Here is an 18059-nt window from a genome sequence, read left to right as displayed (position 1 = left end):
TTGAGGGTTTCTTGAACCACAAAAAAAAAATTTAAAAAATTTATTTGTGTCATATTTCTGTCTTTGTGTTTAGGAGGTAATATCAGCCTTGCGAGGAACAGGACGGGAAGTGACGTTACGCCTCTGTAGACCGGAACGGGGTGTTCTGCCAGAGTTGGACTCTTCAGCTTTGGTGAGAATGCCCAAACAAGAATTATCATAGTTTTATAATTATCAAATCTGTCAAACTTATCATTTCGCAAACATACTTGGACATCTAGTTGCGACAGGATTGATATCCGATGTAGGGATAACAATACTGTACTGTGAAATAATGATGCAATACATTGTAATTTTGAGATTTTCATTCATTCATCTTCCCTTCCGCTTATCCTCACTGGGGTCGCGGGCATGCTGGAGCCTATCCAGCTATCTTCGGGCGAGAAGCGGGGTACACCCTGAACTGGTCGCCAGCCAATGGCAGGGCACATATAAACAAACAACCATTCGCACTCACATTCACACCTGGGAGCAATTTTAGAGTCCTCAATTTACCTACCATGCATGTTTTTGGGATGTGGGAGGAAACCGGAGTACGGGGAGAAAACCCACGCAGGCACGGGGAGAACATGCACACTCCACACAGGCGAGGCCGGGATTTGAACCTCGATCCTCAGAACTGTGAGGCGGATGTGCTAACCAGTCGTTCACCGTGCCGCCGATTGAGATTTTGTCCCACCAATTTTTCTTCTTTGGCCCATGCATCACCCAAAGTATTCTTTGTTTAATCCTGCTATATAACTCAAACGGCGAATTAAAACATCATTTATTTCTTCTCAGACACCCAACCCGTCACCCCGTAAAGAACCGCTCAACCCAGCCAACCTTGATGTGGCGAAGACCAATTGTTGCCCTCCACAGGATGACAAGAGGAGTCAGGGCAGTGTGGAAGAAGTCCTGGAGAGACTGCGGCTCAAATCCAGCGGCAGCACTGAGGACTTCCAGGGGAGGCCGCATCTTAATAACTCTGACAGCGTGGAGGAAATCCTGGAAAGATTGCAAGTCAAGAGCCCCGGCCGACGCAATAGCTACAGCGACAGCACGGACGGCGATGAGGAGATTGAGGAGGCGTTTAGCCCAAGCGCCCTGGAGCACAGCGGGCAGACGTGGGAGCGCAGCATCTACCAGACACCCAGCGGCAGCAGCTTGGGACTCGGATCCCACGCCAGCAGCGGTCAGCTGGATGACAGCATCCATTCCACCTTCTACTCGCCACAGATGGCCATGACCAGACTGGAACAAAGCAAGAGGTAACCGCTTGAAAATACTAATACGGGGGAGGTCCTCGGTTAATGACAGTCCCTCCATACGACATTTCCAAGTTGTGAAATGCGTCACAAGAAGGCATTCACAGTTACCGCCGTACTTACTGTTTTTTGATTGTTTTATATTTGTCCTTTTATACAAATATGTACTGTAATAAAGGTTTGAAAAACAATATTTTCTTCATTTTCGGAGCAACTTTCTAATTTTGAGGAGCAATTTTTTGCAGGTTACCGGTAATCGCACAGGGACCTGAAGCATGGGTTTTATTAAACAATGAAAATACGACAATATAACCAGGGAGTTGAATGTAGGGTTGCAGCAATCGAATATGTTAGTAGTCTGGTATCCTACTGAAAATTCTATCAAGCAATCAAGTATTTGGATAAACTAATTGCTTGGTTAAAGAGCAATTTTGAATACAAAAGAAAAAACAAGACCTTTCACTTCATGTACGATTTATTGGTTTCCCTTTTTTATATAATCAACTATTTTTATTTCTTAAATTCACATTGTGCATAACGCATTAATTTAAAACAAAGCATTAACAGCCTTTGTGCATCTTCGCTTAAACAACTAGCATTTTGTGACATTAATACATTAGGTTCATGGCTCATGGCATCTCATGGCAACTTTTGGAAGTGTTCAATTTGTTGAAACTAAAATGAAGAAATGTCGAGAGAGACAAAATATTTCCTTCATCTGACTTTACCGAAACCCTTCTCTGTTTGGGTACATAATCAGTTTTACTTGTATTCATTCGTCTCATTCGCCACATTTGCCACATTTTTCACAAGCCGTGTCACAATAACAAAAATTTGAAGATGACCTTAATAAAAGATATGATGATATTTTGTTTGGTTTTTTGCCTCTGAAATCATGAAAAATAAAGCCCACCCTCGAGCTGCAAGAATGTGTGGTTGGTCCATTGAAGACCTGTCCTTCAGCTGTCAATCCAATATAAATTCACAAAGCGCTAATTTCGCTTTAGTCAGCTACTGGCTGAATAACGTGTGCCTCTTATGTTATGCTTCATAAACATTTAACTTTCCCATGTGTGTGTTAATTGGAGACTAACAAACACAACAATTCGGAGCGAGGGCCCACTGCTGACGTTTTAAACAATGTCGCCACGGTGGAGCAAGCTGTTTAGCTTCTACGCTGTCTGTTGTGTGCTTTGCGCTGCACATGGAGTAAGGCGGTGGAATATTGGACATCGCTACTAGTGGTCCGGCGACGTTCGACAAGCCCACTAGTGGCTAATGGCACAGCCGTCCCGCTCTCCGTCGGCTCATTATGAGAGCCGCCAGCTTGCCACAAGTCTCTGCAGTAAAACTGTGATTTGCAGTTCAGCTTTTGTTTTTTGAGGCGGAAAATGCAAATGTTAACTCTCAAACTGTGATACGATTCCGCTTAATTCGAGCCTTGACTGTCATTATGACTTAACTGCTGTGTTAGCGTAGGTTAGTGATAGACTACACCGCATTCTGACTAAAGTACTAAAGAGAACTGCTGTGTGGGCACCATTGTGGGTTGCGGTTAGCACATCAGGGTCCCAATTTTTGCTCTGGCCCTCGTCTGGAGTTTGCATGTCCTACCCGTGCTTTTCCAGGCACTGCAGCTTCCTCACACATTTCAAGAACATGCATGTTTGGATAATTCAAGACTAAATTGTCCGTAGTTGTGTAATCTGTGTGTGAATTGTGAATGGTTATTTGTCTATGTGTGCGATCAGTCCAACGTGTACCCAATATGTCATCAAACCGTAGTCATGCTCATTGGGTTAGCATACATAGGATGTCCACTTACTGTACCTGTGTTCCTGATTTGGTCACTTGACGTGCCGCATATAGCGGATTGAATTGTCAATTCATACAGGTGTAAAATGAAGGTAACATTAATTCATAAAACTAAAATGGGGTAAGAACTACTCAACCTTTGAAGAAGCCTCATATAAATCCGATGTAATTATGAAACTATGCCAACTTTTAATTTCATACCACAGTTTGGGAATCCCTAAACTAGATAAATCTCAGATTTGCTTCCATGGCTCATGATCATGGTTTTAGTTTGGCGTGACCTTTGAGGCATATTTTTCCAGAATTGTTTTGGTTGAACTCCAAGTTTGACCCTTTTTGGGGCATTCCACATTGGAATTGTCCCATGGAAGACTTGATACTTACCGACATGTTGTGTTTCGACAGAAATCAAGAGTCTTCCCTCCGCCTGGCGTCCTCCCACTCAGCTCCGAGTCCAGATCCCCTTCCTCCTCCTCTGCCAATGCCTTTAAACCTCTCTGTGCCCGCAAATAGACCAGAGATCGCCGAACTTGTCCCGGTAAGGCCTTTAAAATATGTACATTATACTGTTCTAAGGATGCTTACACACTAGCGGCCTTAACTCCTGTTTAAAAAAAAAAAAAAAAAAAAAAAAAAAAATGAAACAAAGTAAAATACTCAACCTTTCAAGATGCCTTAGATGAGACATATACTTTTTTTCCTACTAATGTTAATATATAGCTGTTTCCGCTCTGTTTTAAGGTTTCATCTGTTGGCCATTTCTCTGTGTTGACAGGAAGTGGAGCTAAAGGTCTCACTAATGAAGTCTGAAAAGGGCAGCCTGGGCTTCACGCTGACCAAAGGCAGCGATCACAGTTGTTACATCCATGACATTGTCCAAGATCCAGCCAAAACCGACGGACGGCTCAGGCCAGGTGACAGAATGATTAAGGTACAGAATCAGTCATCTCTTTTTTTTTTTTTTTTTTTTTTTTCCCCCCTTCCCCCCCACACATTTTTAAAAATGTATTTGTTTGTCTTCATGTTGTGAGCAAAATTGTGACATACTAGTGAGCTTTTATGCCGAAAACCAGTGGATAATACCCATCTATATTCTATTAAGCTGTTTGTCACTCCCAGTTGAAGTTTAATGTAAAACTAAACAAAGTAAAACAAAGAGAATTACACATTTCATCTTTAAATAAGCCAGGGGTGTCAAACTCATTTTAGTTCACGGGCCACATTCACCCCACTTTGATCTCAAGTGGGCCAGACCAGTAAATTGGTGGTCTTATATACAATGAATAATTTGTTAAAATAAAATTACAATTCTCTGCGGGAGCCCGGGGGATCCCCCAGACCCTCCCTACAATGTTTTTTGTTTTTGTTTTTGTCACCTTTTTCATGCCTTTGGTGTTTGCATGTCTGCAATACTCACAGGCACACATTCTTTATGCACTGCGAAAAACGACTAATATTACTGCAGGTTTGTTACGACGGTCTTCACCATCCATCATCAAATCTTGGTGTATCGTATGTATGCAGAGGTGCGGACTCGAATCACATGACTTGGACTAGTTAGACTCAAGTCATGAATTTGATGACTTTAGACTCTTTAGGCTTTGTGAGCGATCACGCAAATAGTGACACGGTTGGCCAGCCATGCACTGTCTGGGCTCCCTGTTCATTACAGCACCATAGTTGTCACCCATTCAGTCCATGCTACTAGCCAGGTGTAGCTTTCACTCTAAAATCTCAAAAACATGAGGAAAAATTTGTTGCCTGAGTAGTTTTTTGTTTTGTTTGTTTTTTTGGTTTTTTTAAATAAATCGTTTTCCTTTCAGCTTGTCCTATTAGGGCTATTATTTTAAACAAATTATATTCTCACTTGACTCCTATTGAGGTGAATGTGGTTGTAGGAATGCTGGTGACAACTGTCTGTGTGGAATGTTAAAAGCCATGTTGACACTTATTCTGGCTATTTATTGCTTCATTTGTTTTACTTTTTGCTGAGGGGTACACTGTTTAACAATCAGCATCAATGTTACTGATATTTGTATCCAGAAATATTCCAGGTTTATGTACAAAAGTGATCATTTATCTTTATCGGAGGTTACCCTTTTTTTCCCGCTTTCTTTCTTTCCTTATACACCACTTGCTGTAGTACTGTGGTTTTATTGATCAAACTGATCATGTTGTTAAAAATATTCTTCAGGGGCATTCTAATTAAAATATGTTATTGATACTGGACTTATTTTCTTTCAACTGTTAATTTTTTCTCTCATCTTTCCCTCAACACACAACTACTACACTATATCTGCTACTACAACAAACTACCTTCTGTACATAACAATCATAATACTACTTCTAATAATAGCAGCAACAATAACATCTGCATATAAAACAATATTTAACGGTCCAATGAAAAAAGTCCCAGAAAATTTGTCCCGTGACTTGGCAACCTTGACATAATTTGGCCCTTAGTGAGAACTAATTGTGGAACCCTGTAGTAGTTTATGAGCTTTTGTTCATTGAACTCATTCAGTTACGACACTCTCATCTATCGATCAACTACCTATCTAGCGCACCACAAATCGTATATTTTGACCTTGTGTAGTTGCCGTAGTTGCTGATCAAAGATAGCCAACGTGAAGCACGTGCGCACCGTAGATCGTGCAGGCCTCGCAGATCGTACCTTGACAGCATCTTGTCGACATAAAGCTATATTCCTCTTCGTGTCCTTTTCTTCTTCTTCGCCTCTTTTTGATGTAATATTTTTACAGTGCCCCCTAGTGTTCTGACTGAGATACCACAGTTGAATAAAATTGTGCTTTTATAACAAGATGACAAACTTATGTTCCTCTTTTTGTTAATTAATGCCTTATGTTTTTGATACTCACAAAAAATGCCAAGTTTAAACTAAAATCTATTTATTTTTCATTTTATTTTTTTCATCTTCCGTACCGCTTATCCTCACTAGGGTCGCGGGCATGCTGGAGCCTATTCCATTTGTCCTTGGGCAAGAGGCGGGGTAGACCCTGAACTGGTCGCCAGCCAATTGCAGGGCAGATGTGCTAACCAGTCATTCACAGTGCCGCCAGTATATAATATATTAATTATATATATTAAAATATGATTACTTTTTTGTTAAAATAACTCGAAAGGACTCAGAACTCAAAGTGTAGGACTTGGAACTTGACTCGGGGCTTTAGGGTAGGACTTGCAATGACTTGGTTCCACCTCTGCACGCACGCACGTACGGATGGATGCATGCATGCATGCAGAGGTGGAACCAAGTCAATGCTTTGCAAGTCACAAGTCTCAAGTCCTACCCTGTGCGCGCGTATGCATGTGCATGCGTGCGCGTATGTGTGCGCGTGTGCGTTCGCGTGCAAGCCCGCGTGTGCGTGCGTATTATACTGCCCCTTGGTGGCCAAAGCGCACACACCACAAGGAGCAGCACAATGTCTACTAAATTAAAAGAAGAAATGTTGCAAACAATATAAAATTCTTTGTTCTATTACATTTGTATTTGTGTGTGTTTTTATACAATACTATAGCGTGCAGATTTTCTGATTAAAAATGTGTTGGTGTTTTTTGGGGGACTGGAACAGATTACTAGCATTTACATGCGGAAAGTTGATTTGAGTTACAGTACGAGTGATTTGATTTACGATCACGGACACTGAAAGAATTAAACTTTTAAGTCAAGCTACCACTGGACTTATGTTGTGTGGCTTTTATCCACAGGTGAACCAGACAGACGTGAGCAGCATGGGCCACACCGAGGTGGTGGAACTTGTGCGTGCAGAGCCTCGGCTGGTGGAGTTGGTGGTGGGCAGGGTGTTGGATGGCCCAAGGCCTTATATTGATGCCCACCTGCTGCCCGACATCTGCTTCAGAGACATCCACAAACCACTTGGTAAGAAGAGTTGCAGTATACACAAAATCCAGCCGATGAAGTAAAATGGTTGTCAGTAAGAGATGTTTCCTGGTTCCTCCCTACAGGTCTTGTGTTGGACTGCGGTCGGGACAACATGTATGGGCTCGTGTTTGTGAAAGACGTCCTTGCAGGATCGGTGGCCTTTGAAGAAGGCAGCCTGAGACCACTGGATCTCATCCATTACATTAACGGCGCACCCACCCAGGACCTCACCCTCAGCGAGAATGCCAGACTGTTGGAGCTTTCCCGCGGCGACTTAACTCTTAAAGCCACGAGGTAACGTCATATATTCATTGAAGAAGAACAATCTGCCTCTCAGTTTTAACTGACTTGTGTCTCTCACAATCAAAGGGATGGCAAACCTGTTTATCCTGGGAAAATTGTGTCCTCTCTCAACAACATCAGCTCCAATGTATCATCTGGCATCAATGGTATGTGTCAAGTTTGCCTAAAGTCATACAATCCACCTGTAAATGAATAAATGATAGAAAGAAAAATTATTAAAACACTCTACTTTGTCACAACAAGTAACAATGCATATAACAATTAGCCAGTTAGCAGATAGTTAGCCAATAACGTTAGAAACTAAGGTTGTTGGCACCTAACTAGCAGATGTCATTATCAGCCAATGCTACTGTTAAAGGTCAGAGGACAAAGATTTTAAAATGTTTCTTGTTAAGTCTACAACCCACTTTGCAAACCACATCTGCCATTTCGAAGTGATTATATGGCAGATATACAGCAGTTCAATCGATAAATATGATGCAGAGTGCGCCTTCTGCTTTTTGCATCCAGCGCCTTCCGGTCTTTGTCTCTTTCCGGCCCTGTGACGTCACATGAGCCATACGTCCTGTTCATTCGCCGTTGTGGGCTATTGTTCCATGCTGTTGTTCTCGTCCTTTTATATTTGTTGTCATATGATTTAACGATGTCACAATGGTTTATTGTGTGGCATTTGGTTGTACAAATGGTTCAGGCAGCGGCAACAGTTTTTTTTGGGGGGGGGGGGGTTTCAAAGTGAAAACGGAATACGTGACCAGTGGCTAGGCAGAGTCAACCGACAGGGGAAGAAACATGGTCAGCAATGGGTGCCAAGCAAGCATTCCAAACTGTGGCGATCACTTCAAACCGGCGTGTTTTGAGTAAGATATAGCAGAAAGCATTGGAGGCAGAGGCTGAAACCAGCTGCGGTGCAAACTATTTTTCCTACGGCCATCGGGACCTCAACCCCCAGCAAGAAAACTAAATCTCGTAGCCGCCACGATGCAGCCGCGAAGCGGCGCAGACAAGAGGTGAGCATTTCCTTGTATATACCTACGACTCTATTATGGTTACTATGCACTGGGGGGTAGGAAAAAAAGACCCACACAGTACTTTTCAGTACGGTCGTCTGTACTTACTTTTGTCTATATGACAAGCCAACAGATACACGGCAAAGACTTTGTGTGCGGCGTGTAATAACTCAACTCGAGTGAGGGCCACACAATATATAGGAATACTGCATCCTATGTAAAAGCTTGTGCCGTGTTACTGAAACATATATGAATATATAATGCGTATAAGTCGTGCTAAAAAATATTGGCACCCCTAAGGTGGCATTATTTCAAGCTATGAGTGTATAAAAAGACATGCTTTTGACATACCGTCACATCGAGCCAGTGGTCACTCTCCTTTTCTGTTGTACAGCTGCTACTTGGCTGCTCGTCGTCGTCACTGTCCGATCGGCTCAAACGTGTACGCTTTGACGATGCCAAGTTCAGTTGGGTGCTCCTGTACGTCGAAATCCTCCTCCTCCACATATTCCAACACGTTGCTCGCCATTGCGTAAAGTGTGTAGCACGCTGTGTTTGTCAATTGCAACGTCACTTCTTGTAGCCCTTGCGGTGGCTAGAGTAACCACACCCCAGTGTATTGAGCTTTGGGTATGTTCGGGGATAACTCAATATGCGTTATAAAAAACACATTTTTAGCTAAACTATGGTTGAAAACTTGCTGGAAGTTACGTGCATGTATTACATAACATATAAACAATGCAAATATTAATTTTAACTGACCCCACAACATCTTTGTCATCTGACCTTTAAACACCAAATCAAAAAACATGACCTGAGAGTGATGATGCGCATAGCAATTAGCCAGTCAAGAGTTAGCTAACACAGCAGATAGCTTTAGCAGCTAAGGTTGTCTGCAGGTAGCTGGCTAGGGTAGAATTTTTGGCTTACATTGTCCTAGCTGGCCAGTTGAAATATAGTTATAGCAGCTAACGTCACTCTAAAATGCAAAATCCATAAACCCCCCTTTTCATAACAATTCACAACGCAGCGTTATTAGGAATCTCACTTGTGTTCTAGCAAGGACACGCCCTGCTCCAATATTACTGGCTGTAGGACATGCGCTACTGCAGTGTGATTGGCTGCTGTATCGCAGTAAATCACACCCTATTGCTTCCAGACTGGGGAAAAAAAAGTATGTGACTTAAGTGTGGCAGTATTAATATGAATCCCATTAACCCTAACCCAGCCTAATCCTAACTAACCTATTCTTAATCACTTTAACCCCAACCCTAAACCTAACCATAACAAACGTATTCTTTTTCTATTTGGAATGGTCATCTTGTTACTTCTGCGCGGCCTGCCCTTCCCACAATGCAGGAGCCAATCATGTTGCAGCAGGGCCTGTCCTGCCTAGAAAACAAGTGGGACGCTTAATAATGTGACAACGCTTATTCCAATTAGGCGATCAGCAGCTAGCTAGCAAACACTTAGCAAATAATCTTGGCACAGTTGGCTATCTAACAGATAATGTTAGCAGCTAATGGCACTATAAAATGATTGTCAATAAAACACTACCTTTTCATCACATGTGATCACGCGTATAGCAATAAGCCAGTCAGCAACTAGATGGTATCTAATTTCGCATATCATAATGGCTGAACGTAAGTACTTAGCACGTAGCGTTTGTAGCAAACATTCTCAGATATTAACTAGCAAGCTTTTTGTAAATAAAAGACAGTATTAACAACTGTTCTTTATAATTCAAGGGTTCCTCACAGCGGAAGATCCGATGGAAACAGAGTTTTTCACAGCTCTGTCCTCTTTAGAGGTAGGCTCTATCCTAATGTTCATTTGTTTGTGATGTACAATGTGGCTTTGTTAACATGTTTGAACGTACAGGAGGAGGTGATCAAGCTGGAGCTGGACAAGCCGCTCTCAGGAGGTCTCGGTTTCTCCGTGATCGGGGGCGAGCGAGGCATCTTCGTCAAGTCCATCACAGCAGACGGAGTCGCCGAAGCCTCGGGGAAGTTGCAAGTGGGCGACAGGTTGCTGAAAGTGAGCCTTTTTCAACATTCCTTTGCATGACTAAGGAAATGAGCCTTTGTCTGAGGGCATCTTGTCTGTGTTTTGCAGGTGAATGAGGAGCCAATGACGGGCGTTTCACACACCAAAGCTGTCACCACCATCCGCAAATCTAAAGGCCTGGTACGCCTGGTGGTGTCCAGGCCGCCTGACCAGAACCCGAACACCTACCTGGCCTATCTGCCCATCAATGCTGATAATTGCAATGGAAATGCAGGTACCAGCGTACCTCGCAAGGGGTAGCTTGGCTTGCTGCTTGTTTGTAGGTCTTGCTACCTTCGGGTTTGTCTTTGCTCACAGAAAGGCAGTTGAGATCAGGCAACTGATCTGGTCATTGGAGAATATTCAGTTTCTTCGCCTTCAGAAAGGCTTTGGGATTGAAGTGGAGATTATGCCTTTAAGAGGTTTTTGAAAAATATGACTTTCCTTCCTGGTGATCCTTTGAGAGTTACCTTTAATTGCTGCTGGCCTGTGGTTTTTCTACGTTAACGTTTGTCCTCTGTAACAAAAAATCTTGTTTGCTGTCTTCACTTAGTCTTACTTCCTTCAGATCTGTCTTCACTTACAGTTGAGATCAGACAACAGACTTGACCTTTGAATAATATTTATTTGCCATCAGAAAGTCTTAGACTTTCAGCTTCAATTGACGGGGTTTCACAAACTGTGAATGTACCATCAGTTGTTGCTTGTTTGTGGCTCCATCTTCCTTAACTTGTGTCTTCAGTAGGAATCCACCAAAAAATGCGGTCACAGAAAACTATCAGCCGAAAATAGCCCAAAGTGCCTTTTCGGCCGAAAAGGTTGTTGTAATGCCACAAAGCAAAACGTGCCAGTGCCGCCTCAGCTAACGCTACGGCTGGCTAGGCTAGATAGCACGGATAAATACTGTAGATGCGGAGGCGAAAGAGTAAACGCATTCTAACTCGCTAATCATCGCCTCCATGGCGGCGAATAAGCTACACTCTTCCAAGTATCGTTATCACAAAAGGAGGACTAGGAGAAACAGGAGAAAGACTGAGAAGCCATGCTAATTGCTAAGCTATCGTGACACGTCGCGAAAGACTGAAATAAGTGATTGAAAATTTGGAAAATTGTTTGGAGAGAAAATAATACAAAGGACACCGTCTGGAACCGTAAATGAATTAGTATGTCACTGCCTCTGTCACCTGAGAACAGGGGCCTATAACTTTAAAAGTATAATGATATAATAAATAATCTATTTATAATCCATCCACCCCTCAATTTTCTGTGTCCCTTATCCTCACTAGGGTCACGGACGTGCTGGCGCCTGGCTCTGGGCGAGAGGCGGGGTACACCCTAAACTGGTCGCTAGCCAATCGCAGGGCAAATATAGGCAAACAATCATTCACACTCACAGGCATACCTTTTGGGAGAACATGCAAACTCCACAGAAGTGTGAGTCAGATGTGCTCACCAGTCGGCCAGCGTGCCGCTCTGTATTCATAGTGTAAGATAAAATAACCTTTATTAGTCTCACATTGGGTACATTTGCATTTCAGCAGCAGTAGTGGATAGAGGAAATATTTGAACTACTGGTAATAATTGGCACAACAATTTCTTTTGGTGGGCGGCACGGTGGACGACTGGTTAGCACATCTGCCTCACAGTTCTAAGAACACGGGTTAAAATCCGGCCCTGCCTGTGTGGAGTTTGCATGTTCTCCCCGTGCCTGTGTGCGTTTTCTCTGGGTACTCCGGTTTCCTCCCACATCCCAAAAACATGCATGGTAGGTTAATTAAAGACTCTAAATTACCCGCAGGTGTGAATGTGTGTGTGAATGGCTGTTTGTCTGTGTGTGCCCTGCGATTGGCTGGTGACCAGTTCAGGGTGTACCCCTCCTCTCACCCAGAGTCATCTAGGATAGGCTCCAGCACACCCGTGACCCTAGTGAGGAGAAGGGGTATGGAAAATGGATGGATGGAAGAATTTCTTTCATTATTTCGGTTTTTGGCCTCTGTTCCCTGATTTTGGGTTTCCGCCAAGAATTTTCATTTCAGTGCATCCCTAGCAAAGTGGAAAAAAACGGCTCTATTGGCTTGATCGGGTCAGTGACTAGTCCATTAAAGAATATTAAATGCATCTGTCTTCATCTGTCTTACTTTCGCTTTTTCAAGTTTATGATTTTCTTCTGACTTGCACCTTGTTGGAAACGATCATGGTTTCTAATAGTCAAATGTTTTCAGATCTCAGTGAGGATAGCGGGGTGAAGACCAAGTTGGGTAGTCCCCATAACTTAGTAAAATCTGGTTGTCCACCATTACCGCCAACCGACTATGACGAAGGTCTGCCCCATCCCAAAAGGGAGCACAGTGCTGACCTCTCCGAGGACACAGACTACGACGGCTCCTCCTTACCCGAAGACTCACCCGAGGTCCTCATCAAAAACCTCTCGCTTAAATATAAAACACTTAAATTTCACGTTTTAATTGGTTGTCCTTTCTCTCCTTAGAATTCCCGTAAAGTTGAATGGCTGGAGGAGAGTGTGGACACCCCCAGCAATGAAAAGTAAGATTTGGCTCTTGTAAAGTGCGCACAGCTGAGGATTTTTAATGTTTTTTAACATCCTGTTTGTTGCTGTTGTTGAATGGGCAGTTATCTGCAAATGAGCGCTGGCCAGCCAGAAGACGATGACGTCATCACATGGGGAAGCGATGAGCTGCCCATTGAAAACCTCAACTCCAAATTCAGAAATGGTAAATTATTTTTGCATTAAAAAAACCTTGTTAAAATTTGATTTCATTTTATTTGAAATACTTTGTTTTATCACAAAAATATTTTTGAATTAATACACACAAATTACTATGAGAATCCTATAAGTGATACAATTAATAAAATAAAACCAAAGATCAACATTTTTAGACTTTCTAAATAATTGTAATTATTTTATATATATATATATATATATGTGTGTGTATATATTTATATATACATGTATATACATTTATATATTATATGTGTATATATATTTATATATATGTATATTATACATTTATACATTATAAAAAATATTCAAATTGTTTTTTTTATTTCATTTATTGTATTCCTTGTATAACTGTCACACAACTGTTATCTCTCCCTGATTTGTGTAGTTAAAATATTACAATTGAAAATCCTACAAAAATAAATTACATAAAAGTGCGCATTTTTATGATTGCCCGCCCCCCCCCCAAATCCCCACTAATTGTCAGTTGAGAATTGACTGTTATATGACAATTTTAAAGTTTTAAAATCTTCAACTGTTTACTTTTTACAGTACCAGTATACAATTATAATTTTATGAATACTGTTGTTAACATGATTTTCTCAGGATTTGTTTTTCTTCACGACTTTATCATACTGTATATTGTCTTTGGCTGTGTTTCGACGCAGATGGGCCAATCATCACCGAGGACGAACTGACCTCCTTACCATTGGTGGAAGTGGTCCCTGATGGCCAGTACACTGGTCCCAAGCTCAACGGTGTGGTGCGCATGATGAAGGGGCTTCTGGACCAGAAAGTCCCCCAGCAGGAGTTTGAGGTGAAAATCGTTCATCTCAGTATCTGTAGTATCTGCGTTTCCTCTCATCATCCTGACGTTGTTTTTCTTATAGAATCTTCAAAATCTTCAACCTCTGGACGACTGTTTGGTGGGCCAGACAAAGGAGAACAAGAGGAAGAACCGTTACAAAAACATTGTCCCTTGTGAGTTAACACAAACGGGAAGGGGAGGATACACCGAGGTAGCTATAAGATTAATAAAAGATAAATACAAAATACAAATACAACCAGTTTTCAAGGAATGCAATCAAGTGCAAATAATTCAAATAAGTGTTTCAAGTGTGCCTACCATTTAACCAGTAAACGTGCAAATAATTGAACTGATTCAGAGGTTGAATTTTAGGAACACAAGTTTGTCAGCTTGTTCTAAAGGCCCTGTTGTACCTGACTGCAGTGTCTAAGTCTTAACAAGGCATTAGCTAGTTATGAGGTTTTAAGCTATAGCTAGATAGATGGAGAGAGAGATTAAATCGTCACAGCAACAATATTCACACAAACTCTTGTATCAATGAGATGAAATACGTACACCAACAGATTAAAATAAAAAAGAGCAGCATTGAGGAGGGATTAAAAATCTAATCTAAACAAGGAAAAAATTGATGTTGTTACGTGGTTAGCACTAAATGAACTCTTATTATGCTATAGTAATATTTGTACAGTGCAAAGTATGATTTATTGACAATGATATATAACAATATATTGATAATATACCTGATATATACAGTGTATGAAACATCTGTTTATATGCATAATAGTTCTATTGCACATTGAAACTTGACTGAAATTCAAGACAAAAATAATGTATACGTGCTAGTAGTCCTGTATTCTACAGTCACAGAACAATGAGTGCAAATTGAGGTATAAATATGAATAATAATACAATAGTGTTTCATACATATCTTAATATGCTTAATATTGCTGATATATTGTTAATAGTATAGCTCATGGTGGTTTCCCCCGATGAGTTACACATGACGCCAAGCATTTTCCACAAAACGTTTGTTGGAAGTCCAAATTTCGACATCGTATTTTGGGATACGACTGTACTAGTGCTGGCAAATACTATGTAGGATCTACTGTACTTCAAGTGTGTTCTCCCATACCTGTTTTCTTGCAGTCGACACAACGCGGGTGGTGCTCGGCACAAACGGCGGCTACATTAACGCCAACCACATCAAGATGCACGTAAAGGACAAGGAGTTTGCATACATCGCCTGCCAGGGACCTTTGCCCACCACTATGGGCGACTTCTGGCAGATGGTTTGGGAGCAGAAGTCCAACGTGGTCGCCATGATGACGCAAGAGATTGAGGGCGGCAAGGTGAAGTGCCAACGGTACTGGCCCGACTCACCGGGCACCACTGAGATGGTGGACGAGTGCCTGCAGGTCAAGCTAGTCAAAGATCAATACCTGGACCACTTTGTCATCCGACTCATGGAGGTCAAAGACGTGACGGTAAGGACGTGAAAATTGTAAGTGTAAAAAGAAGCGTGATCACCTGATGAATGTTGATGTCCAGACGGATGAAACGCAACTGGTGACGCACCTGAACTACACGGGCTGGCCTGACCACGGGACACCGTCACAGCCCGAGCAGCTGCTCACCTTCATCTCCTACATGAGGCATGTGCACCGCTCAGGCCCCATCATCACGCACTGCAGCGCCGGCATCGGACGCTCTGGAACGCTTATTTGCATCGACGTGGTCCTCGGTCTCATCTGCAAAGACGCTGACGTGAGTAGGACTTGGGAGGACAGGCACACAAAGATGTAGATGCATGTGTCAAAGTATAATTTTTGGAAATGTCCAACATAGGTTTTCTGACAAAACACTAAAAACGGCTAACGTTAGTGCTAGCAGATAGCGTTAAGCAGCTAACGTGAGGCGCTAGCTCGCGGATAGTGTCACCGGCAGATAGTATTAGTAGCTAAATCTCATTTGCATATTCTTCTTAGGTCCCCCTCAGATAGCGTTGTCAGGCACAAGCCTACATATAGCCTAAGCAGCTAATGTTGTTGGCAACTAACCATCTAATAGATATAATTAGGAGCTAAAGCTAGCTATTTTTCTGATAGTGATAGCAGTAACTTATTAGCTGCTAAAACTGAGGGCTACTTTTTGGCTTCTGGTTCATGTGAAGGGCTACCAGTTTGATACACAACTCTGAAATAACAAATTATAATAAAATTACCTTTAGTTATGTTATTGTTAATATTGAATGATATTTATCTAGGTAAATACACTGATCAAGTTAACGATTTTTTACAATAATTATCAACAATGATTTAATAAGGTTGGTAACAGATAAATATCAATACGCAATCCTTTTTTTTTATTTATTTTTTTTTACTATAAATCTCTGCAGGTGTTTACATTTTTAAATGATCTCCTCAGAAGTCACAATGTCTTTTACACTGTTGGTATTTTAAAACAGGCTCGCGGGCGACTCTTGTGGGCACAATATTGGTGACCTCTGCAAGTTTTGTCAGCTCATGTTGTCGGCAGATACCGTTAGGCGCCAGCGGATAGCGTCAGCAGCTACGGTTGTCTGCAGCTAGACTTAGTAGCTAATGCTGATTTGCATTCATGTGGTCCAGTTGATGTTGTTAGGCGCAAGCTAGTAGATCACATTAGGAGCTAATGTTGGTGGGAGCTAGCTATTTAGCTGATAGTGGTGGCAGTAAGATGTTAGCTACTAGCTAGCTTTAGCATTACCAAGTAATGTCATCAGACAGCATTTAATAGGACGTCCCAATGTTCATTCAATTTAAATTCACCCGCATTCGGCAGGTTGGCAGGTGTGAATGTCAATCCCTGAACACATAATAGTTTTTTAAGTAACCTGTAGGAAGGAAATTATAATAGTTGTGTTGTCGTCGACTTTGGGGTTCATTAATATGCCTTTTGATATCCAACACGATGAGCACAAACTTAAACTAACATAATTCACAAACCATTATAAAAAAAATAAAATCTTAGGATAGACTACAGTGTGTGAGGCTGGGTTTGGTGTTGGGTGGGGGACCCCTCAGGAGGCTTATATATGATGGCCCGGAATTTGGTGCTACGCTCCTGGTCATCCTACCTCTCTTGTGGCTCTGATACTACCACCAGAGTCAATAAATTGACCCATCCACTTCGTCACCCATTTAAAGAGAACATCTGCATGTAAAAGAAAAAAAATAAATTTTCCATCCATCCATCCATTTTCTTTACCACTTATCCTCACTAGGGTCGAAGGCTGCTGGAGCCTATCCCAGCTATCTTCGGGCGGGAGGCGGGGTACACCCTGAACCGGTCGCCAGCCAATCGCAGTTTTTTCTTCACGCAATATAAAAAGGTGTTAACATAAGAATGCGTGGTGATATTGTTTTTCTCCTCAGTTTGATATTTCAGATGTGGTACGAAACATGAGACTTCAGCGAAAGGGAATGGTCCAGACAGAGGTACGAGTTACTTTGAAGCATGCCTTTCTACAAATCATGACTTTATTTATTACCTTATGTAAGTATATTTTTGTGATTTGCTTTCAGGACCAATATATCTTCTGCTACCGGGTGATCCACTATGTCCTGGAATGTCTTCAAGATGAGAAGAACATCTCAGGATAGTCAGTGGACACCAGCAGAAAAGGCCAAATCACAAAACATGTTTTTAAAATACAGTAAATATTAATTCTGCCACACTCTGAGTGTCCATTTTTTTTTTAAAAGAAATTTATATTTTTATTGTATATTTGCTTTATTTTTATTTTTTAGTTCCCTTCCTTTTGGCTGCCACCCCTCCCCCCTCGTGCGACGATGACAACTGCTGATTGTATTCCTTATATTGAGCTACAAGAGAACACTAGTATTTTATTTTCCAGATAAAATGATTACACACATGGACCAATGACATATTGTATGTGGAACAAAATTGTGACTATTTTAAATCCTGTTTGTTTGTTTGTTGATGCTGGAACTCGCCTTGACAGAATACTATGTCAGTATTTGCTTCGCTCGCTGCCTGAAGGTAAATGAACGTAAACGTGTACATATTCATCTGCTGAAAATTAAACTGGATACATTTTAATTATTCAGAACCTTTTTTTGGGTTTGAGTCCAATTTTTTTTAAAAGACA

The 18059-nt window shown here is 41.6% G+C and overlaps 1 protein-coding gene and 1 long non-coding RNA gene across 6 annotated transcripts in view; one reads left to right on the top strand and one right to left on the bottom strand.

Annotated features, from left to right (window-relative positions):
• The window catches only part of ptpn13 (protein tyrosine phosphatase non-receptor type 13), an 81683-nt gene extending 63659 nt beyond the window's left edge, over positions 1 to 18024 (top strand). For 4 of the 5 annotated variants that reach the window (XM_061747248.1, XM_061747246.1, XM_061747247.1 and 1 more), the window contains 19 exons: positions 74 to 172; positions 820 to 1289; positions 3507 to 3639; positions 3877 to 4032; positions 6831 to 7002; positions 7089 to 7299; positions 7375 to 7454; positions 10064 to 10125; positions 10197 to 10352; positions 10431 to 10596; positions 12584 to 12771; positions 12850 to 12905; positions 12993 to 13093; positions 13770 to 13918; positions 13992 to 14082; positions 15056 to 15393; positions 15458 to 15673; positions 17323 to 17385; positions 17473 to 18024. In XM_061747248.1, coding sequence (XP_061603232.1) covers positions 74 to 172; positions 820 to 1289; positions 3507 to 3639; positions 3877 to 4032; positions 6831 to 7002; positions 7089 to 7299; positions 7375 to 7454; positions 10064 to 10125; positions 10197 to 10352; positions 10431 to 10596; positions 12584 to 12771; positions 12850 to 12905; positions 12993 to 13093; positions 13770 to 13918; positions 13992 to 14082; positions 15056 to 15393; positions 15458 to 15673; positions 17323 to 17385; positions 17473 to 17550 — 2985 coding nt within the window. In that variant the 3' untranslated portion in view covers positions 17551 to 18024. The remainder of the gene's footprint in view (positions 1 to 73; positions 173 to 819; positions 1290 to 3506; positions 3640 to 3876; positions 4033 to 6830; positions 7003 to 7088; positions 7300 to 7374; positions 7455 to 10063; positions 10126 to 10196; positions 10353 to 10430; positions 10597 to 12583; positions 12772 to 12849; positions 12906 to 12992; positions 13094 to 13769; positions 13919 to 13991; positions 14083 to 15055; positions 15394 to 15457; positions 15674 to 17322; positions 17386 to 17472) is intronic. The other variant, XR_009784520.1, reaches the window with a different exon arrangement.
• Positions 1134 to 7684, bottom strand: LOC133464986 (uncharacterized). Its single transcript, XR_009784521.1, has 3 exons — positions 7386 to 7684; positions 3486 to 3646; positions 1134 to 1272 (listed from the first exon to the last, which is right to left on the bottom strand). It is a non-coding gene; the product is annotated as an uncharacterized LOC133464986 (long non-coding RNA).
• Positions 18025 to 18059: the final 35 nt, after the last annotated feature.

The sequence above is a fragment of the Phyllopteryx taeniolatus genome, chromosome 15, assembly GCF_024500385.1.
Source record: "Phyllopteryx taeniolatus isolate TA_2022b chromosome 15, UOR_Ptae_1.2, whole genome shotgun sequence".
Taxonomy (NCBI): domain Eukaryota; kingdom Metazoa; phylum Chordata; class Actinopteri; order Syngnathiformes; family Syngnathidae; genus Phyllopteryx; species Phyllopteryx taeniolatus.
This window is presented reverse-complemented; position numbering and strand designations above follow the sequence as displayed.